The sequence below is a fragment of the Somniosus microcephalus genome, unplaced genomic scaffold (genome assembly GCF_052327205.1).
Source record: "Somniosus microcephalus isolate GS21.2 unplaced genomic scaffold, FLI_Smic_1.0 unresolved_chr4, whole genome shotgun sequence".
Classification (NCBI taxonomy): domain Eukaryota; kingdom Metazoa; phylum Chordata; class Chondrichthyes; order Squaliformes; family Somniosidae; genus Somniosus; species Somniosus microcephalus.
Genome location: NW_028225182.1, coordinates 47768709 through 47785925, shown reverse-complemented (window position 1 = coordinate 47785925; position 17217 = coordinate 47768709). Strand labels below are relative to the sequence as shown.

The window sequence follows — 17217 nt, the reverse complement described above, 5'->3', positions numbered from 1 at the left end:
CGACAGTGCGGCGCTCCCTCAGTACTGCCCCTCCGACAGTGCGGCGCTCCCTCAGTACTGCCCCTCCGACAGTGCGGCGCTCTCTCAGTACTGCCCCTCCGACAGTGCGGCGCTCCCTCAGTACTGCCCCTCCGACAGTGCGGCGCTCCCTCAATACTGCCCCTCCGACAGTGCGGCGCTCTCTCAGTACTGCCCCTCCGACAGTGTGGCGCTCCCTCAGTACTGCCCCTCCGACAGTGCGGCACTCCCTCAGTACTGCCCCAACAGTGCGGCGCTCCCTCAGTACTGCCCCTCCGACAGTGCGGCGCTCTCTCAGTACTGCCCCGACAGTGCGGTGCTCCCTCAGTACTGCCCCTCTGACAGTGCGGCGCTCCCTCAGTACTGCCCCTCCGACAGTGCGGCGCTCCCTCAGTACTGCCCCTCCGACAGTGCGGCGCTCTCTCAGTACTGCCCCGACAGTGCGGTGCTCCTTCATTACTGCCCCTCCGACAGTGCGGCGCTCCCTCAGTACTGCCCCTCTGACAGTGCGGCGCTCCCTCAGTACTGCCCCGACAGTGCGGCGCTCCCTCAGTACTGCCCCTCTGACAGTGCGGCGCTCCCTCAGTATTACAGTGGGAGTGTCAGTCTAGATTTTGTGCTCGAGTCTCTGGAGTGGGGCTCGAACCCATGACATACTAACTCAGAGGCCAGAGAGAGTGCTGCCCTCTGAGCCACTGACAGACATCCCGAGGTCAGGAGAGGGTGCGGGGCGGAGCGGGGCGGGGGAGCGGAGAAGGAGCAGATCAGTGCTGCAGGTTGCATAGCAGTGGACAGGGGTTAAGTTCGGGTCAGGGATCCACACGCTGAACACTTCAGTGCAAGCGCTCGCGCTCCCGCCTCCAGCCACGACATCCGGATGTTTTTCAGTCCTTGGGGACAGCAGTGAGGCAAACAAAGAAGCCCAGGCAAACAGGAAGTTCAGAATCGAAGATCTCAGGGCCAGGCGCCAGAATATTTACAGCTGGACGTCGAGAACGGCTAAATAATCTTTCAACATGGCCCTGCTGTTACCCTCTCGTATGCCCAGAGGATCAGGGCTGTTGTTTTAGCTGAAATATAAACTGAAAATGATGGAAATACTGTCAGGGCCCGAACCTTATTACAAGAGGATTTAAGTGTAAGAGTAAAGATGTCTTACTGCAATTATACAGGGCCCTGGTGAGACCACACCTGGAGTATTGTGTACAGTTTTGGTCTCCTTACCTAAGGAAGGATATACTTGCCATAGAGGGAGTGCAATGAAGGTTCACCAGACTGGTTCCTGGGGTGGGGGGATTGTCCTATGAGGAGAGATTGAGTAGACTAGGCCGATATTCTCTGGAGTTTAGAAGAATGAGAGGTGATCTCATTGAAACATACAAAATTCTTACAGGGCTTGACAGGGTAGATGCCGGGAGGATGTTTCCCCTGGCTGGGGAGTCTAGAACCAGGGGTCACAGTCTCAGGATAAGGGGTCGGCCATTTAGGACTGAGATGAGGAGAAATTTCTTCACTCAGGGTGGTGAATCTTTGGAATTCTCTACCCCAGAGGGCTGTGGAGGCTCAGTCATTGAGTATATTCAAGACAGAGATCGATAGATTTTTGAATATTACGGGAATCAAGGGATATGGGGAGAGTGCAGGAAAGTGGAGATGAGGTAGAAGATCAGCCATGATCTTACTGAATGGCGGAGCAGCCTCGAGGGGCCGAATGGCCGACTCCTGCTGCTATTTCTTATGTTCTTATGCTCTAAGCTCTGGAATTCCCCCGCTAAACCTCACATAAGAACATAAGAAATAGGAGCAGGAGTAGGCCAATCGGCCCCTCGAGCCTGCTCCGCCATTCAATAAGATCATGGCTGATCTGATCCTAACCGCCAATCTACTATCACAGAACCATCTCCTCAATCTAACAGAATTAGACACACGAAATAGGAGCAGGATCAGGCTACACGGCCCCTGGGCCCGCTCCGCTACCCACAGGGCCATGTCCGATCCGAACCTAGACTCATGTCCAAATTCCTGCCCGCTCCCCGTAACCCTTAATTCCCTTTACTTCTAGGAAACTGTCTATTTCTGTTTTAAATTTATGTAATGATGTAGCTTCTACAGCTTTTTGGGGCAGCATATTCCATGGACCTACCACCCTCTGAGTGAAGTAGTTCCTCCTTGATGTGCCTCAATAATTCCGAGACTCGAAGGTAGCAGAACAAAACAAGGCTTTTATTAACTTAGAACGAAACACGTAAGCGAGAGAGATGTCGTCCTTCTGGAGACTGTGGCTAGACTGAAGCTAGCTTACAAACGGGGCCAGGTATGGGCGGAGCCCTACACACAGCACATTCCAGTATACAATACAGCACATTCCAGTACACAATACAATGAGGTCTGGGGGAAGGGAAATGACACTGAAACCGATCTCAGTCACAGGCAGTGATGAATGGAAATATTTCATCACACTCCTCATCTCAGTTTTGAAAGAGCAGCCCCTTATTCTAAGACTATGCCCCCTAGTTCTAGTTTCACCCATCATCGGGAACATCCTCCCCGCATCCACCCGATCCAACCCCTTCACAATCTTATATGTTTCAATAAGATCGCCTCTCATTCTTCTGAACTCCAATGAGTAGATTCCCAATCTACTCAACCTCTCCTCATATGTCCATCCCCTCATCCCCGGGATTAACCAAGTGAACCTTCTTTGTACTGACTCGAGAGCAAGTATGTCTTTTCTTAAGTATGGACACCAAAACTGTATGCAGTATTCCAGGTGCGGTCTCACCAATACCTTGTACAACTGAAGCAATACCTCCCTATTTTTATATTCTATCCCCCTAGCAATGAAAGCCAACATCCCATTGGCCTTCTGAATCACTTGCTGCACCTGCATACTAACCTTTTGAGTTTCGTGCACCAGGACCCCCAGATCCCTTTGTACTTCAGTACTTTCCAGTTTCTTGCCATTAAGATAATAACTTGCTCTGCGATTTTTCCTGCCAAAGTGCATAACCTCACACTTTCCAGTATTGTATTCCATCTGCCAAATCTCTGCCCACTTACTTAGCCTGTCTATGTCCCCTTGCAGGTTTTTTATGTCCTCCTCACTCACTACTTTCCCTCCCATCTTAGTATAATCTGCAAACTTTGATATGTTACACTCGGTCCCCTCCTCCAAATCATTAATATAGATTGTAAAGAGTTGGGGACCCAGCACTGACCCCTGCGGAACACCACTAGTTACTGATTGCCAGTCTGAGAATGAACCATTTATCCCAACTCTCTGCCTTCTGTTAGATAGCCAATTCTCTATCCATGCCAGAATATTACCCCCAATCCCATGATTTTTTATCTTAAGCAATAATCTTTTGTGTGGCACCTTGTCAAATGCCTTTTGGAAGTCTAAATACACTACGTCCACTGGTTCCCCTTTATCCACCCTATATGTTACTTCCTCAAAGAACTCCAGCAAATTTGGTGAGCTTTTGTCAGAACTGGAAAAGGTTAGAGATGTAACAGGTCTTAAGCAAGTACAAAGCCAGGGAAAGGGGGCGGGGGGGCGGGGGGGGGGAAGGAAAAACAAAAGGGAAGGTCTGTGATAGGGTGGAAGGCAGGTGAGATTAAATGACAAAAGGGATGATGCTTGGAGGCAAAAGGAGATGGTAATGGGTCAAGTTAAGAAAAAAAAGATGGGTCTAGAGGAGGGGTAAATGGCAACAGCAGAATCAGTACCAGAACCTGCAAAAATCTAGGCTGACACTCCCAGTGCAGTACTGATGGAGCGCTGCACGGTCGGAGGGGCAGTACTGAGGGAACGCTGCACTGTCAGAGGGGCAGTACAGAGGGAGTGCCGCACTGTCGGAGGGGCGGTACTGAGGGAGCGCCGCACTGTCGGAGGAGCAGTATTGAGGGAGCGCCGCACTGTCGGAGGGGCAGTACTGAGGGAGCGCCGCACTGTGAGAAGGGCAGTACTGAGGGAGCGCCGCACTGTCGGAGGGGCAGTACTGAGGGAGCGCCGCACTGTCGGAGGGGCAGTACAGAGGGAGTGCCGCACTGTCGGAGGGGCAGTACTGAGGGAGCGCCGCACTGTCGGAGGAGCAGTACTGAATTACCTCATGCGTCATTCCTGCCATCCTAGGTATTTGGTTACTGAATTTCGAACATAAATCTGCGCCTCATATAAAAGATCAGCGCTTGGCCAACTCTTATGAAACAAATGCTTGGCCCAAGATCTTTAAAAGTCATCTGCCAACTATTATCAACCCCCACTTTGCTAAGCTCTCAGGCGGACTGTGAGTGAGGTTAACTTCTTCAATTCTCAGGCTGCAGTGTGCAAAGCATTTACAGAACATAGAAGCATAGAAACATAGAAGATAGGAGCAGGAGTAGGCCATTCGGCCCCTCGAGCCTGCTCCGCCATTCAATGAGATCATGGCTGATCATCCAAATTCAGTACCCTGTCCCTGCCTTCTCCCCATATCCCTTGATCCCTTTAGCCTTAAGAAATATATCTAACTCCTTCTTGAATATATTTAATGAATTGGCCTCCACTGTCTTCTGTGGTAGAGAATTCCACAGGTTCACCACTCTCTGGGTGAAGAAATTCCTCCTCATCTCTGTCCTAAATGGCTTACCCCTTATCCTTAGACTGTGACCCCTGGTTCTGGACTGAGATCCCCTCTCATTCTCTAAACTCCAGCGAGTATAAGCCCAATCGACTCAATCTCTCCTCATACATCATTCCTGCCATCCCAGGTATCAGTCTGGTGAATCTTCGCTGCACTCACTCCATGGCAAGAACATCCTTCCTCAGATAAGGCGACCAAAACTGCACGAACGGACCCAGGCCACTTCAGCCCAACTGATCCGTGCCGGTGTTTTGGCTCCACTTGCCCCTCCTCCCCGGCTCCCGCCCTCCTTCACCTCACCCCGATCAACCGCAACCCCCAATATGTTCTTGAGGCCCGGGGAGGTCAATTGAAAAGTTCAAAACCGAGATGCAATTCAATAACTCGGCTGCCCGTGTCCTAACTTGCACCGAGTCCCGTTCGCCATCACCCCCTGGGCTCGCCAACCTACATTGGCTCCCAGTCCGGCAGCACCTCGATTTCAACATTCTCATCCTTGTTTTCAGATCCCTCCGTGGCCCTCCCCCCTCCCTATCTCTGTAATCTCCTTCAGCCCCACAACCCCCCGAGATATCTGCGCTCCTCTAATTCTGCCCTCTTGAGCATCCCTGATATTAATCGCTCCACCATTGGCGGCCGTGCCTTCTGTTGCCTGGGCCCTAAGCTCTGGAATTCCCTCCCTAAACCTCTCCGCCTCTCGACTTCTCTCTCCTCCTTTAAGACGCTCCTTAAAACCTGCCTCTTTGACCAAACTTTTGGTCACGTGCACTAATTTCTCCTTGTGTGGCTCGGTGTCAAATTTTTTTGTCTTATAATACTCCTGTGAAGCACCTTGGGACGTTTTACTACGTTAAAGGCGCTATATAAATACAGGCTGTTGTTGTTGTTGAGATTGATTTTTTTGTTCGGTAAGTGTAATAAAGGTTTACGGAACCAATGCGGGTAGATGGCGTTAGGTCACAGGTCAGCCTTGACCTTGAGGTTGACGGGGTGAGATGGAGGCGGGTCGATGGCGTTAGGTCACAGGTCAGCCTTGACCTTGAGGTTGACGGGGTGAGATGGAGGCGGGTCGATGGCGTTAGGTCACAGGTCAGCCTTGACCTTGAGGTTGACGGGGTGAGATGGAGGCGGGTCGATGGCGTTAGGTCACAGGTCAGCCTTGACCTTGAGGTTGACGGGGTGAGATGGAGGCGGGTCGATGGCGTTAGGTCACAGGTCAGCCTTGACCTTGAGGTTGACGGGGTGAGATGGAGGCGGGTCGATGGAGTTTGGTCACAGGACAGCCTTGACCTTGAGGTTGACGGGGTGAGATGGAGGCGGGTCGATGGAGTTAGGTCACAGATCAGCCTTGACCTTGAGGTTGACGGAGGGTGAGATGGAGGCGGGTCGAAGGCGTTAGATCACAGGTCAGCCTTGACCTTGAGGTTGACGGGGTGAGATGGAGGCGGCTCGATGGAGTTAGGTCACAGATCAGCCTTGACCTTGAGGTTGACGGGGTGAGATGGAGGCGAGTGGGAGGAGTTAGGTCACAGATCAGCCTTGACCTTGAGGTTGACGGGGTGAGATGGAGGCGGGTAGATGGCGTTAGGTCCAGGTCAGCCTTGACCTTGAGGTTGACGGGGTGAGATGGAGGCGGGTAGATGGCGTTAGATCACAGGTCAGCCTTGACCTTGAGGTTGACGGGGGGAGAGATGAAGACGGGTGGGAGGAGGCTCACGAGGGGCAGAAACACCGGCACGGACCAGTTGGGCCGAATGGCCTGTGTCTGTGTTGAAATCAACTGCAGCCTTGTGTTCTGAGGAAGTAGGATTTGGCAGAACTCACGCACACACTACTTGAGAATTTAGGAAAGTGGGAATTGATTTCGCTGAATAACTGTTGTTCGATGAATGTTATAGATGCCGGTCCAAGCCTCGTATTTTTTTTACAACTCCCTCTAACCCCAGTTAATTAGATTCCGAACTGTTCTGGTGCCCAGAGCTGGAGCTGCTTTTATTTTTCAGTAGCTGTATATTTAGTGAGGGGGCTGCTAAAGGTTGTAAAGACTACGAGGTTAATGAGCAAGCGATGATTAGCTGACACAAGGTTTGGATTTAAAAGCCTGGTGACGAGGAGGAATGACAGGCTGAGGGTGGGGGAGCAGGACTGGAATTTGGGATTAAATTCCGCGAGGCCCCTAGATTGTAACAGGATTAGTGACTTGGAAAAGAAAGAAAGTCTTTCACAACCACCAGATGTCTCAAAGTGCTTTATTAGAAGTACTATTTGAAATGTGGTCAACGGGGCAGCCAATTTGTGCACAGCAAGCTCCCACACACAGCACTGTGATAATGACCAGATCATTTTTTTGTTATGTTGGTTGAGGGATAAATATTGGCCCCAGGACACCGGGGAGAACTCCCCTGCCCTTCTTCGAAATAGGGCCCGTGGGATCTTTTACGTCCACCTGAGAGAGCAGACGGGGCCTCGGTTTAACGTCTCGTCCGAAAGACGGCCCCTCCGACAGTGCGCCGCTCCCTCAGTACTGCCCCTCCAACAGTGCAGCACTCCCTCAGTACTGCCCCTCCGACAGTGCGGTTCTCCCTCGTCACTGACCCTCCGACAGTGCGGCGCTCCCTCAGTACTGCCCCTCCGACAGTGCGGCGCTCCCTCAGTACTGCCCCGCCGACAGTGCGGCGCTCCCTCAGTACTGCCCCTCCGACAGTGATGCGCTCCCTCAGTACTGCCCCTCTGAAAGTGCACGCTCCCTCAGTACTGCCCCTCTGAAAGTGCGCGCTCCCTCAGTACTGCCCCTCCGACAGTGCGCCGCTCCCTCAGTACTGCCCCTCCAACAGTGCAGCGCTCCCTCAGTACTGCGGCACTCCCTCAGTACTGCCCCTCCGACAGCGCAGCACTCCCTCAGTACTACCCCTCCGACAGTGCGGTTCTCCCTCATCACTGACCCTCCGACAGTGCGGCGCTCCCTCAGTACTGCCCCACCGACAGTGTGGCACTCCCTCAGTACTGCCCCTCCGACAGTGCAGCGCTCCCTCAGTACTGCCCCTCCGACAGTGCGGCTCTCCCTCGTCACTGACCCTCCGACAGTGTGGTGCTCCCTCAGTACTGCCCCTCTGAAAGTGCACGCTCCCTCAGTACTGCCCCTCTGAAAGTGCACGCTCCCTCAGTACTGCCCCTCTGAAAGTGCACGCTCCCTCAGTACTGCCCCTCCGACAGTGCGGCGCTCCCTCAGTACTGCCCCTCCGACAGTGCGACGGTCCCTCAGTACTGCCCCTCCGACAGTGCGGCGCTCCCTCAGTGCTGCCCCTCCGACAGTGTGGCGCTTCCTCAATACTGCCCCTCCGACAGTGCGGCGCTCCCTCAGTACTGCCCCTCCGACAGTGTGGCGCTCCCTCAGTACTGCCCCTCCGACAGTGCGGCGCTCCCTCAGTACTGCCCCTCCGACAGTGCGGCGCTCCCTCAGTACTGCCCCTCCGACAGTGCGGCACTCCCTCAGTACTGCCCCTCCGACAGTGCGGCTCTCCCTCGTCACTGACCCTCCGACAGTGTGGCGCTCCCTCAGTACTGCCCTTCTGAAAGTGCGCGCTCCCTCAGTACTGCCCCTCTGAAAGTGCACGCTCCCTCAGTACTGCCCCTCTGAAAGTGCGCGCTCCCTCAGTACTGCCCCTCCGACAGTGCGACGCTCCCTCAGTACTGCCCCTCCGACAGTGCGGCGCTCCCTCAGTACTGCCCCTCCGACAGTGCGGCGCTCCCTCAGTACCGTCCCTCCAACAGTTTGGCGCTCCCTCAGTACCGTCCCTCCAACAGTGTGGCGCTCCCTCAGTACCGCCCCTCCAACAGTGCGGTGCTCCCTCAGTACTGCCCCTCCGACAGTGCGGCGCTCCCTCAGTACTGCCCCTCCGACAGTGCGGCGCTCCCTCAGTACTGCCCCTCCGACAGTGCGGCGCTCCTTCAGTACTGCCCCTCCGACGGTGCGGCTCTCCCTCATCACTGACCCTCCGACAGTGTGGCGCTCCCTCAGTACTGCCCTTCTGAAAGTGCACGCTCCCTCAGTACTGCCCCTCTGAAAGTGCACGCTCCCTCAGTACTGCCCCTCCGAAAGTGCGCGCTCCCTCAGTACTGCCCCTCCGACAGTGCGGCGCTCCCTCAGTACTACCCCCCCGACAGCGCGGCGCTCCCTCAGTACTGCCCCTCCGACAGTGCGGCGCTCCCTCAGTACCGTCCCTCCGACAGTGCGGTGCTCCCTCAGTACTGCCCCTCCGACAGTGCGGTGCTCCCTCAGTACTGCGGCACTCCGTCAGTACTGCCCCTCCGACAGCGCGGCACTCCCTCAGTACTACCCCTCCGACAGTGCGGTTCTCCCTCATCACTGACCCTCCGACAGTGCGGCGCTCCCTCAGTACTGCCCCTCTGAAAGTGCACGCTCCCTCAGTACTGCCCCTCCGACAGTGCAGCGCTCCCTCAGTACTGCGGCACTCCCTCAGTACTGCCCCTCCGACAGCGCGGCACTCCCTCAGTACTACCCCTCCGACAGTGCGGTTTTCCCTCATCACTGACCCTCCGACAGTGCGGCGCTCCCTCAGTACTGCCCCTCTGAAAGTGCACGCTCCCTCAGTACTGCCCCTCCGACAGTGATGCGCTCCCTCAGTACTGCCCCACCGACAGTGCGGCGCTCCCTCAGTACTGCCCCTCTGACAGTGCGGCGCTCCCTCAGTACTGCCCCTCCGACAGTGCGGCGCTCCCTCAGTACTGCCCCTCCGACAGTGCGGCGCTCCTTCAGTACTGCCCCTCCGACAGTGCGGCGCTCCCTCAGTACTGCCCCTCCGACAGTGCGGCGCTCCCTCAGTACTGCCCCTCCGACAGTGCGGCTCTCCCTCGTCACTGACCCTCCGACAGTGTGGCGCTCCCTCAGTACTGCCCTTCTGAAAGTGCGCGCTCCCTCAGTACTGCCCCCTGAAAGTGCCCCTCTGAAAGTGCGCGCTCCCTCAGTACTGCCCCTCCGACAGTGCGGCGCTCCCTCAGTACTGCCCCTCCGACAGTGCGGCGCTCCCTCAGTACCGCCCCTCCGACAGTGCGGCGCTCCCTCAGTACCGTCCCTCCGACAGTGTGGCGCTCCCTCAGTACCGTCCCTCCGACAGTGCGGCGCTCCCTCAGTACTGCCCCTCCGACAGTGCGGCGCTCTCTCAGTACTGCCCCTCCGACAGTGCGGTGCTCCCTCAGTACTGTCCCTCCGACAGTGCGGCGCTCCCTCAGTACTGCCCCTCCGACAGTGCGGCGCTCCCTCAGTACTGCCCCTCCGACAGTGCGGCGCTCCCTCAGTATTGCCCCTCCGACAGTGCGGCGCTCCCTCAGTACTGCCCCTCCGACAGTGCGGCGCTCCCTCAGTACTGCCCCTCCGACAGTGCGGCGCTCCCTCAGTACCGTCCCTCCAACAGTGCGGCGCTCCCTCAGTACCGTCCCTCCAACAGTGTGGCGCTCCCTCAGTACTGCCCTTCTGAAAGTGCGCGCTCCCTCAGTACTGCCCCTCTGAAAGTGCACGCTCCCTCAGTACTGCCCCTCTGAAAGTGCGCGCTCCCTCAGTACTGCCCCTCCGACAGTGCGGCGCTCCCTCAGTACCGTCCCTCCAACAGTGCAGTGCTCCCTCAGTACTGCCCCTCCGACAGTGCGGCGCTCCCTGAGTACTGCCCCTCCGACACTCCCTCAGTACTGCCTCTCCGACAGTGCGGCGCTTCTTCAGTACTGCCCCTCCGACAGTGCGGCGCTCCCTCAGTACTGCCCCTCCGACAGTGCTGCACTCCCTCAGTACTGCCCCTCCGACAGTGCAGCACTCCCTCAGTACTGCCCCTCCGACAGTGCAGCACTCCCTCAGTACTGCCCCTCCGACAGTGCGGCGCTCCCTCAGTACTGCCCCTCCGACAGTGCGGCGCTCCCTGAGTACTGCCCCTCCGACACTCCCTCAGTACTGCCTCTCCGACAGTGCGGCGCTTCTTCAGTACTGCCCCTCCGACAGTGCGGCGCTCCCTCAGTACTGCCCCTCCGACAGTGCGGCGCTCCCTCAGTACCGCCCCTCCGACAGTGCAGCACTCCCTCAGTACTGCCCCTCCGACAGTGCGGCGCTCCCTCAGTACTGCCCCTCCGACAGTGCGGCACTCCCTCAGTACTGCCCCTCCGACAGTGCGGCGCTCCCTCAGTACTGCCCCTCTGACAGTGCGGCACTCCCTCAGTACTGCCCCTCCGACAGTGCGGCGCTCCCTCAGTACTGCCCCTCTGACAGTGCAGCACTCCCTCAGTACTGCCCCTCCGACAGTGCGGCGCTCCCTCAGTACTGCCCCTCCGACAGTGCAGCACTCCCTCAGTACTGCCCCTCCGACAGTGCCGCGCTCCCTCAGTACTGGCTCTCCGACAGTGCGGCGCTCCCTCAGTACAGCAATGGGAGTTTCAGCCTAGATTTTTGTGCTCAAGTCTCTGGAGTGGGACTTGAACCCACAACCTTCTGACTCAGTAGGCGAGGGTGATACCCACTGCACCACAGCTGATACTCTTGGTTGACCGATCCCCAGGGTATATACCGATCTCTGCGGTTATCTACCAATCCCCGAGGAAGCTACCAAAACCCATGGTATTTATGGAGATCCGGGGCTCAAAGAGTTAAATTATGAGGGCACTCTATGCACAGACTAGGCTTGCATTCCCTCGAGTATAGAAGATTAAGGAGTGATCTAATTGAGGTGATTAAAATGATTAAAGGAGTTGATCGGGTAAATTGAGAGAAAGTATGTCCTCTGGTTGGAGAGTCCAGAACAAGGGGGCAGAACCTTAACATTAGAGCCAGGCCGTTCAGGGGTGATGTCAGGAAGCACTTCTTCACACAAAGGGTGGAAATCCGGAACTCTCTCCCCCATAAAGCTGCTGAGGCTGGGGGTCAATTGAAAATTTCCAAACTGTTATTGAAATTTTTTTTTGAGTAAGGGTATTAAGGGTTATGGAACCAAGGCGGGTAGATGGAGTTACAATACAGACCAGCACGATCTCATTGAATGGCGGAACAGGCTCAAGAGGCTGAACGGCCTCCTCCTGTTCCTATGTAACAGGCTCGAGTGGCTGAATGGCCTCCTCCTGTTCCTGTGCAACAGGCTCGAGTGGCTGAATGGCCTCCTCCTGTTCCTGTGCAACAGGCTCGAGGGGCTGAATGGCCTCCTCCTGTTCCTGTGTAACAGGCTCGAGTGGCTGAATGGCCTCCTCCTGTTCCTGTGCAACAGGCTCGAGGGGCTGAATGGCCTCCTCCTGTTCCTGTGTAACAGGCTCGAGGGGCTGAATGGCCTCCTCCTGTTCCTGTGCAACAGGCTCGAGTGGCTGAACGGCCTCCTCCTGTTCCTGTGTAACAGGCTCGAGAGGCTGAGTGGCCTCCTCCTGTTTCTGCGTAACAGGCTCGAGGGGCTGAATGGCCTCCTCCTGTTCCAGTGTAACAGGCTCGAGGAGCTGAGTGGCCCCCTCCTGTTCCTGTGTAACAGGCTCGAGGGCTGAATGGCCTCCTCCTGTTCCTGTGTAACAGGCTCGAGGGGCTGAGTGGCCTCCTCCTGTTCCTGTGTAACAGGCTCGAGGGGCTGAATGGCCTCCTCCTGTTCCAGTGTAACAGGCTCGAGGAGCTGAGTGGCCCCCTCCTGTTCCTGTGTAACAGGCTCGAGGGCTGAATGGCCTCCTCCTGTTCCTGTGTAACAGGCTCGAGGGCTGAATGGCCTCCTCCTGTTCCTGTGTAACAGGCTCGAGGGCTGAATGGCCTCCTCCTGTTCCTGTGTAACAGGCTCGAGGGGCTGAATGGCCTCCTCCTGTTCCTGTGTAACAGGCTCGAGGGCTGAATGGCCTCCTCCTGTTCCTGTGTAACAGGCTCGAGGGCTGAATGGCCTCCTCCTGTTCCTGTGTAACAGGCTCGAGGGGCTGAATGGCCTCCTCCTGTTTCTGCGTAACAGGCTCGAGGGCTGAATGGCCTCCTCCTGCTCCTGTGTAACAGGCTCGAGGGCTGAATGGCCTCCTCCTGTTCCTGTGTAACAGGCTCGAGGGCTGAATGGCCTCCTCCTGTTCCTGTGTAACAGGCTTGGTGGCTGAATGGCCTCCTCCTGTTCCTGTGTAACAGGCTCGAGGGGCTGAATGGCCTGTTCCTGTGTAACAGGCTTGAGGGGCTGAACGGCCTCCTCCTGTTCCTGTGTAACAGGCTCGAGGGGCTGAATGGCCTCCTCCTGTTCCTGTGTAACAGGCTCGAGGGAGCTGAACGGCCTCCTCCTGTTCCTGTAAGAGGCTCGAGGGGCTGAATGGCCTCCTCCTGTTCCTGTGTAACAGGCTTGAGGGGCTGAACGGCCTCCTCCTGTTCCTGTGTAACAGGCTCGAGGGGCTGAATGGCCTCCTCCTCATTCTGTGTAACAGACTCGAGGGGCTGAATGGCCTCCTCCTGTTCCTGTGTAACAGGCTCAAGTGGCTGAATGGCCTCCTCCTGTTCCTGTGTAACAGGCTTGGGGGCTGAATGGCCTCCTCCTGTTCCTATGTAACAGGCTCGAGAGGCTGAATGGCCTGTTCCTGTGAGTCTCCGGCCTCCGCCACTAACGGCTGCTTTCTGTGTTTGTTGACAGGACGCGGGGGTTTGGAGGAGAGGCCCCCGGAGATCTGGGACCCTCCCTCCACCCCGGGGGAGGCACGGTCGGAGGGACACACCACGGTTTCCCCGGCGCTGAAGCTCGGCCCGGCCCAGGACAGCTCTGGAGCAAGCAGGCAGGAGGACAGCGAGAGCCCAAGGAAGCAACTGGCCAACAGTGAGGTGGCGGTGCTGATTCTCGTACCCGCCACCCTCCTACTTCTCTCTGTCATCGCCTACCTGCACTGCAGAAAGAAAGGACGGAAAGGTAAGGGTGACTGTCCCTTTAAACATTTCATTCACAGGATCGTAGAACCAAACAGCCCAGAAGGCGGCCATTCGGCCCATCGTGCCTGTACCGGCTCTATGGTAGAGCTGTCTGATTAGCCCTTGCTCTTTCCCCAGAACCCCTGCAAATCTTTCCCTTTCAAGTATTTATCCAATTCCCTTTTGAAAGTTACTGTTGAACCTACGTCCTTTCAGGCAGACTTTTATTCCACAATTGCAGTTAAGGGCCTCCAGCGGGAAGAGCTGGGCTCTACCTGTTCCCGTGCTCCGCAGCCATCCTGACTTGGAAACACATATCGGCTGTTCCTTCATCGTCGCTGGGTCAAAATCCTGGAACTCCCTCCCTAACAGCACTGTGGGAGCACCTTCACCACACGGACAGCAGCGGTTGAGAAAGGCGGCTCACCGCCAGCTTCTCGAGGGCAATTAGGGCCAGCGACGCCCACATCCCAGGAACAAATAAACAGGGCAGCCCTTCCGGCCCCGTTAGGATGGGCTCGTTCCTCTCTCTTGAGCAGGAGTCGGGTTCAGTTCCCCTAGTGCCTCTGCCGTTGATCCTGCGTGGGTGTGACTAGTGAGTGCTGGCGGGCTGTTCGGCCACGGGAGGAAGCGCATCTAAGTCCAAACCTTGACTTAGGCTCAGTGCACAGCCAAGCACTAAAACCACCGGCGCTCCATTGGAATAGCCTTAGATTAGATTGTACGAAATGCTATTCCACCGTGTGCCATCACCAACCCCTCCCACTCCAACAGGTCCCTTAAACTGGCCAGGAACCAGGCCTCAACCACTGCCGCCCAGGGCTGGCCTTTGGAATAAAATGGCGCCCAACAACACGCCAAGGCTCCTTCGGCAGCACCTCCCAAACCCGCGACCTCTTCCACCTAGAAGGACAAGGGCAGCAGGCGCATACAATCGGCTGTTCCTTCATCGTCGCTGGGTCAAAATCCTGGAACTCCCTCCCTAACAGCACTGTGGGAGCACCTTCACCACACGGACTGCAGCGGTTCAAGAAGGCGGCTCACCACCACCTTCTCAAGGGGCAGTTAGAGATGGGCAATAAATGTTGGCCTTGCCAGCGACACCCACATCCCCAGAATTAATTTTTAACAAAGTGATAGTAGCTCGGTCGTAGGACTTACTCTCATTTTTACCCAACTTCTTTCTCTCAGATCCTGAGTATCACATGGCTCCAAACAAAAGCACTGAAGATGTTCACGACGCTTTGTAGACAAGCCGCTCGCACCAGCCGATATGGAGGATGACGCCAACCGTCTGCACTTTCAATGCCTGTCGTTGCTAAACGTTCAAATCCCTCCATGGTTTCGCCCCGCCCCCTCCCTATCTCTGTAACCTCCTCCAGCCCTACAACCCTCCCAGATCTCTGCATTCCTCCTAATCTGGCCTCTTGAGCATTCGCTGATTTGAATCGCTCCACCGTTGGCGGCCGTGCCTTCGGCTGCCTGGGCCCCAAGCTCTGGAATTCCCTCCCTAAACCTCTCCCGCCTCTCTCTCCTCCTTTAGGACGCTCCTTAAAACCGACCTCTTTGACCAAGCTTTTGGTCACCTGCCCTAATATCTCCTTAAGTGGCTCGATGTCAAGTTTTGTTTGATAATTGCTCCTGTGATGCACCTTGGGATGTTTTACGACGTTAAAGGCCCTGTATAAATGCAACGCGACGATCAACGAACGAGGGGACCAAACAGGACGACGCCGGCAGTGCGCGTCCAGTGCCTTCTCCATCCTGAGCCACCGGCGCAACAGATCCGTTGTGAGTCACCAGCGCCAAGACACCGAGCGCCGGCCAATAATCTGCCAAGAACATCACCTCAGCCAAACGCAACGGGTTGGACACCAATTTGGGTCTGCATTGTGGATCGACACTGTTCGACTTTACCGAGGCCTCCTCCCGAGTTCCAGCTATATCCTTCCTCCTCCCTGCATCGTTACCACGTCGAAATAGGGCAGGGACGTGGAGTTGAGGTACAAGAGCAGCCATGATCTTATTGAATGGCGGAGCAGGCTCGAGGGGCGCCGAGTGCATTACTCCTATTTCTTTTTGAATTAAATCAAGCCTCACAGGAACATAGGCACAGGAGGAGGCCATTCAGCCCCCTCGAGCCTGTTCCGCCATTCCATAACTCCATCCACCCACCATCCGCTCCATATCCCTTTATACCCTTGTCTAGCAGAGAGCTATCAATCTCAGATTTCAAATTATTAATTGAGCTAGCATCTAATGCTTATTGTGGGAGAGGGTGCCACACTTCTACCACCCTTTATGCGAAGAAATGTTTCCTAACTTCTCTCCTGAATCTACTCATTGCGTTCTCCCTGACACTGGCTCAATCTTTCTCAGCACTTGGTGACGTTTTTCTACATTGAGGGGCTTTACAACCGCAAGTTAAACTGAGCAACTATCTCTCCTCTCTCAGTCTTCCCTACTTAACAATCTTCAGGGGTTTCGAAACCACAAGTTAGCTGTCGCCTATCTGGATTAACCGCACCGTCTCTCCTACTCTTCCAATCTTCGTGATGTCCAGCATTATGGGCCTTGCTTCCTCCCATTAGAAAAAAAATCCACATGCTTACCTTGTGACTGTCACTGTCTGCTAAAAGTATGTAATATGCAAGATAAGCCGCTATTAAATATTACTCCAGCATTTTAGAATACGTTCCGCGCCTCTGGTCTGTACGTTACAACCAATAGGTCACCAAGCCATGACCTCATCCCAAAAATGACATGACTCGTTGATGGATCTGGTCCTTGGCTCCTCACATCACTCGGCTACATCAGAATTTTTAGGAATAGGAAAGTCCAGTAGGCCCAGCTTGATTGATGGATCTCAGCCCTGTTTCCTTAGAGGATGCATTGGTTGTAATCTACCAAAATTCCCTGGATTCTGGAGAGGTCCCAGTGGATTGGAAAACGACAAATGTGACGCCCCTATTCAAGAAAGGAGGGAGACCGAAAGCAGGAAACTATAGGCCAGTTAGCCTAACGTCTGTCATCGGGAAAATGCTGGAAACCATTATTAAGGAAGTAATAGCAGGACATTTAGAAAATCATAATACAATCAAACAGAGTCAACATGGTTTTATGAAAGGGAAATGGTGTTTGACAAATTTACTAGAGTTCTTTGAGGATGTAAAAAACAGGATGGATAAAAGGGAACCAGTAGATGTGGTGTATTTGGACTTCCAGAAGGCATTCGATAAGGTGCCACATAAAAGGTTACTGCACAAGATAAGAGCTCACCGTGTTGGGGATAATATATTAGCATGGATAGAGAATTGACTAACTAACAGAAAACAGAGAGTCGGGATAAATGGGTCATTTTCCGATTGGCAATCAGTAACTAGTGGGGTGCCACAGGGATCAGTGCTGGGGCCTCAACTATTTACAATCTACATTAATGACTTGGATGAAGGGCCCGAGTGTACTGTAGCCAAATTTGCTGACGATACAAAGATAGGTGGGTTAGCAAATTGTGAGGAGGACACAAGCAGTTTGCAAAGGGATATAGAGAGGTTAAGTGAGTGGGCAAGAATTTGGCAGATGGAGTATAATGTGGGAAAATGTGAGGTTATCCACTTTGGAAGGAAGAATGAAAAAACAAATTATTATTTAAATGGAGCGAGACTACATAAAGCTGCGGTACAGAGG

The 17217-nt window shown here is 55.0% G+C and overlaps 2 protein-coding genes across 11 annotated transcripts in view; one reads left to right on the top strand and one right to left on the bottom strand.

The window, feature by feature from the left end:
• LOC147091036 (uncharacterized) overlaps nucleotides 1-16223 on the top strand; it is a 68349-nt gene extending 52126 nt beyond the window's left edge. For all 4 annotated transcript variants that reach the window (XM_085977467.1, XM_085977466.1, XM_085977464.1 and 1 more), the window contains 2 exons: nucleotides 13262-13531; nucleotides 14722-16223. In XM_085977467.1, coding sequence (XP_085833593.1) covers nucleotides 13262-13531; nucleotides 14722-14780 — 329 coding nt within the window. In that variant the 3' untranslated portion in view covers nucleotides 14781-16223. The remainder of the gene's footprint in view (nucleotides 1-13261; nucleotides 13532-14721) is intronic.
• The window catches only part of mblac1 (metallo-beta-lactamase domain containing 1), a 420822-nt gene that overhangs the window by 199247 nt on the left and 204358 nt on the right, over nucleotides 1-17217 (bottom strand). The window lies entirely within an intron of this gene.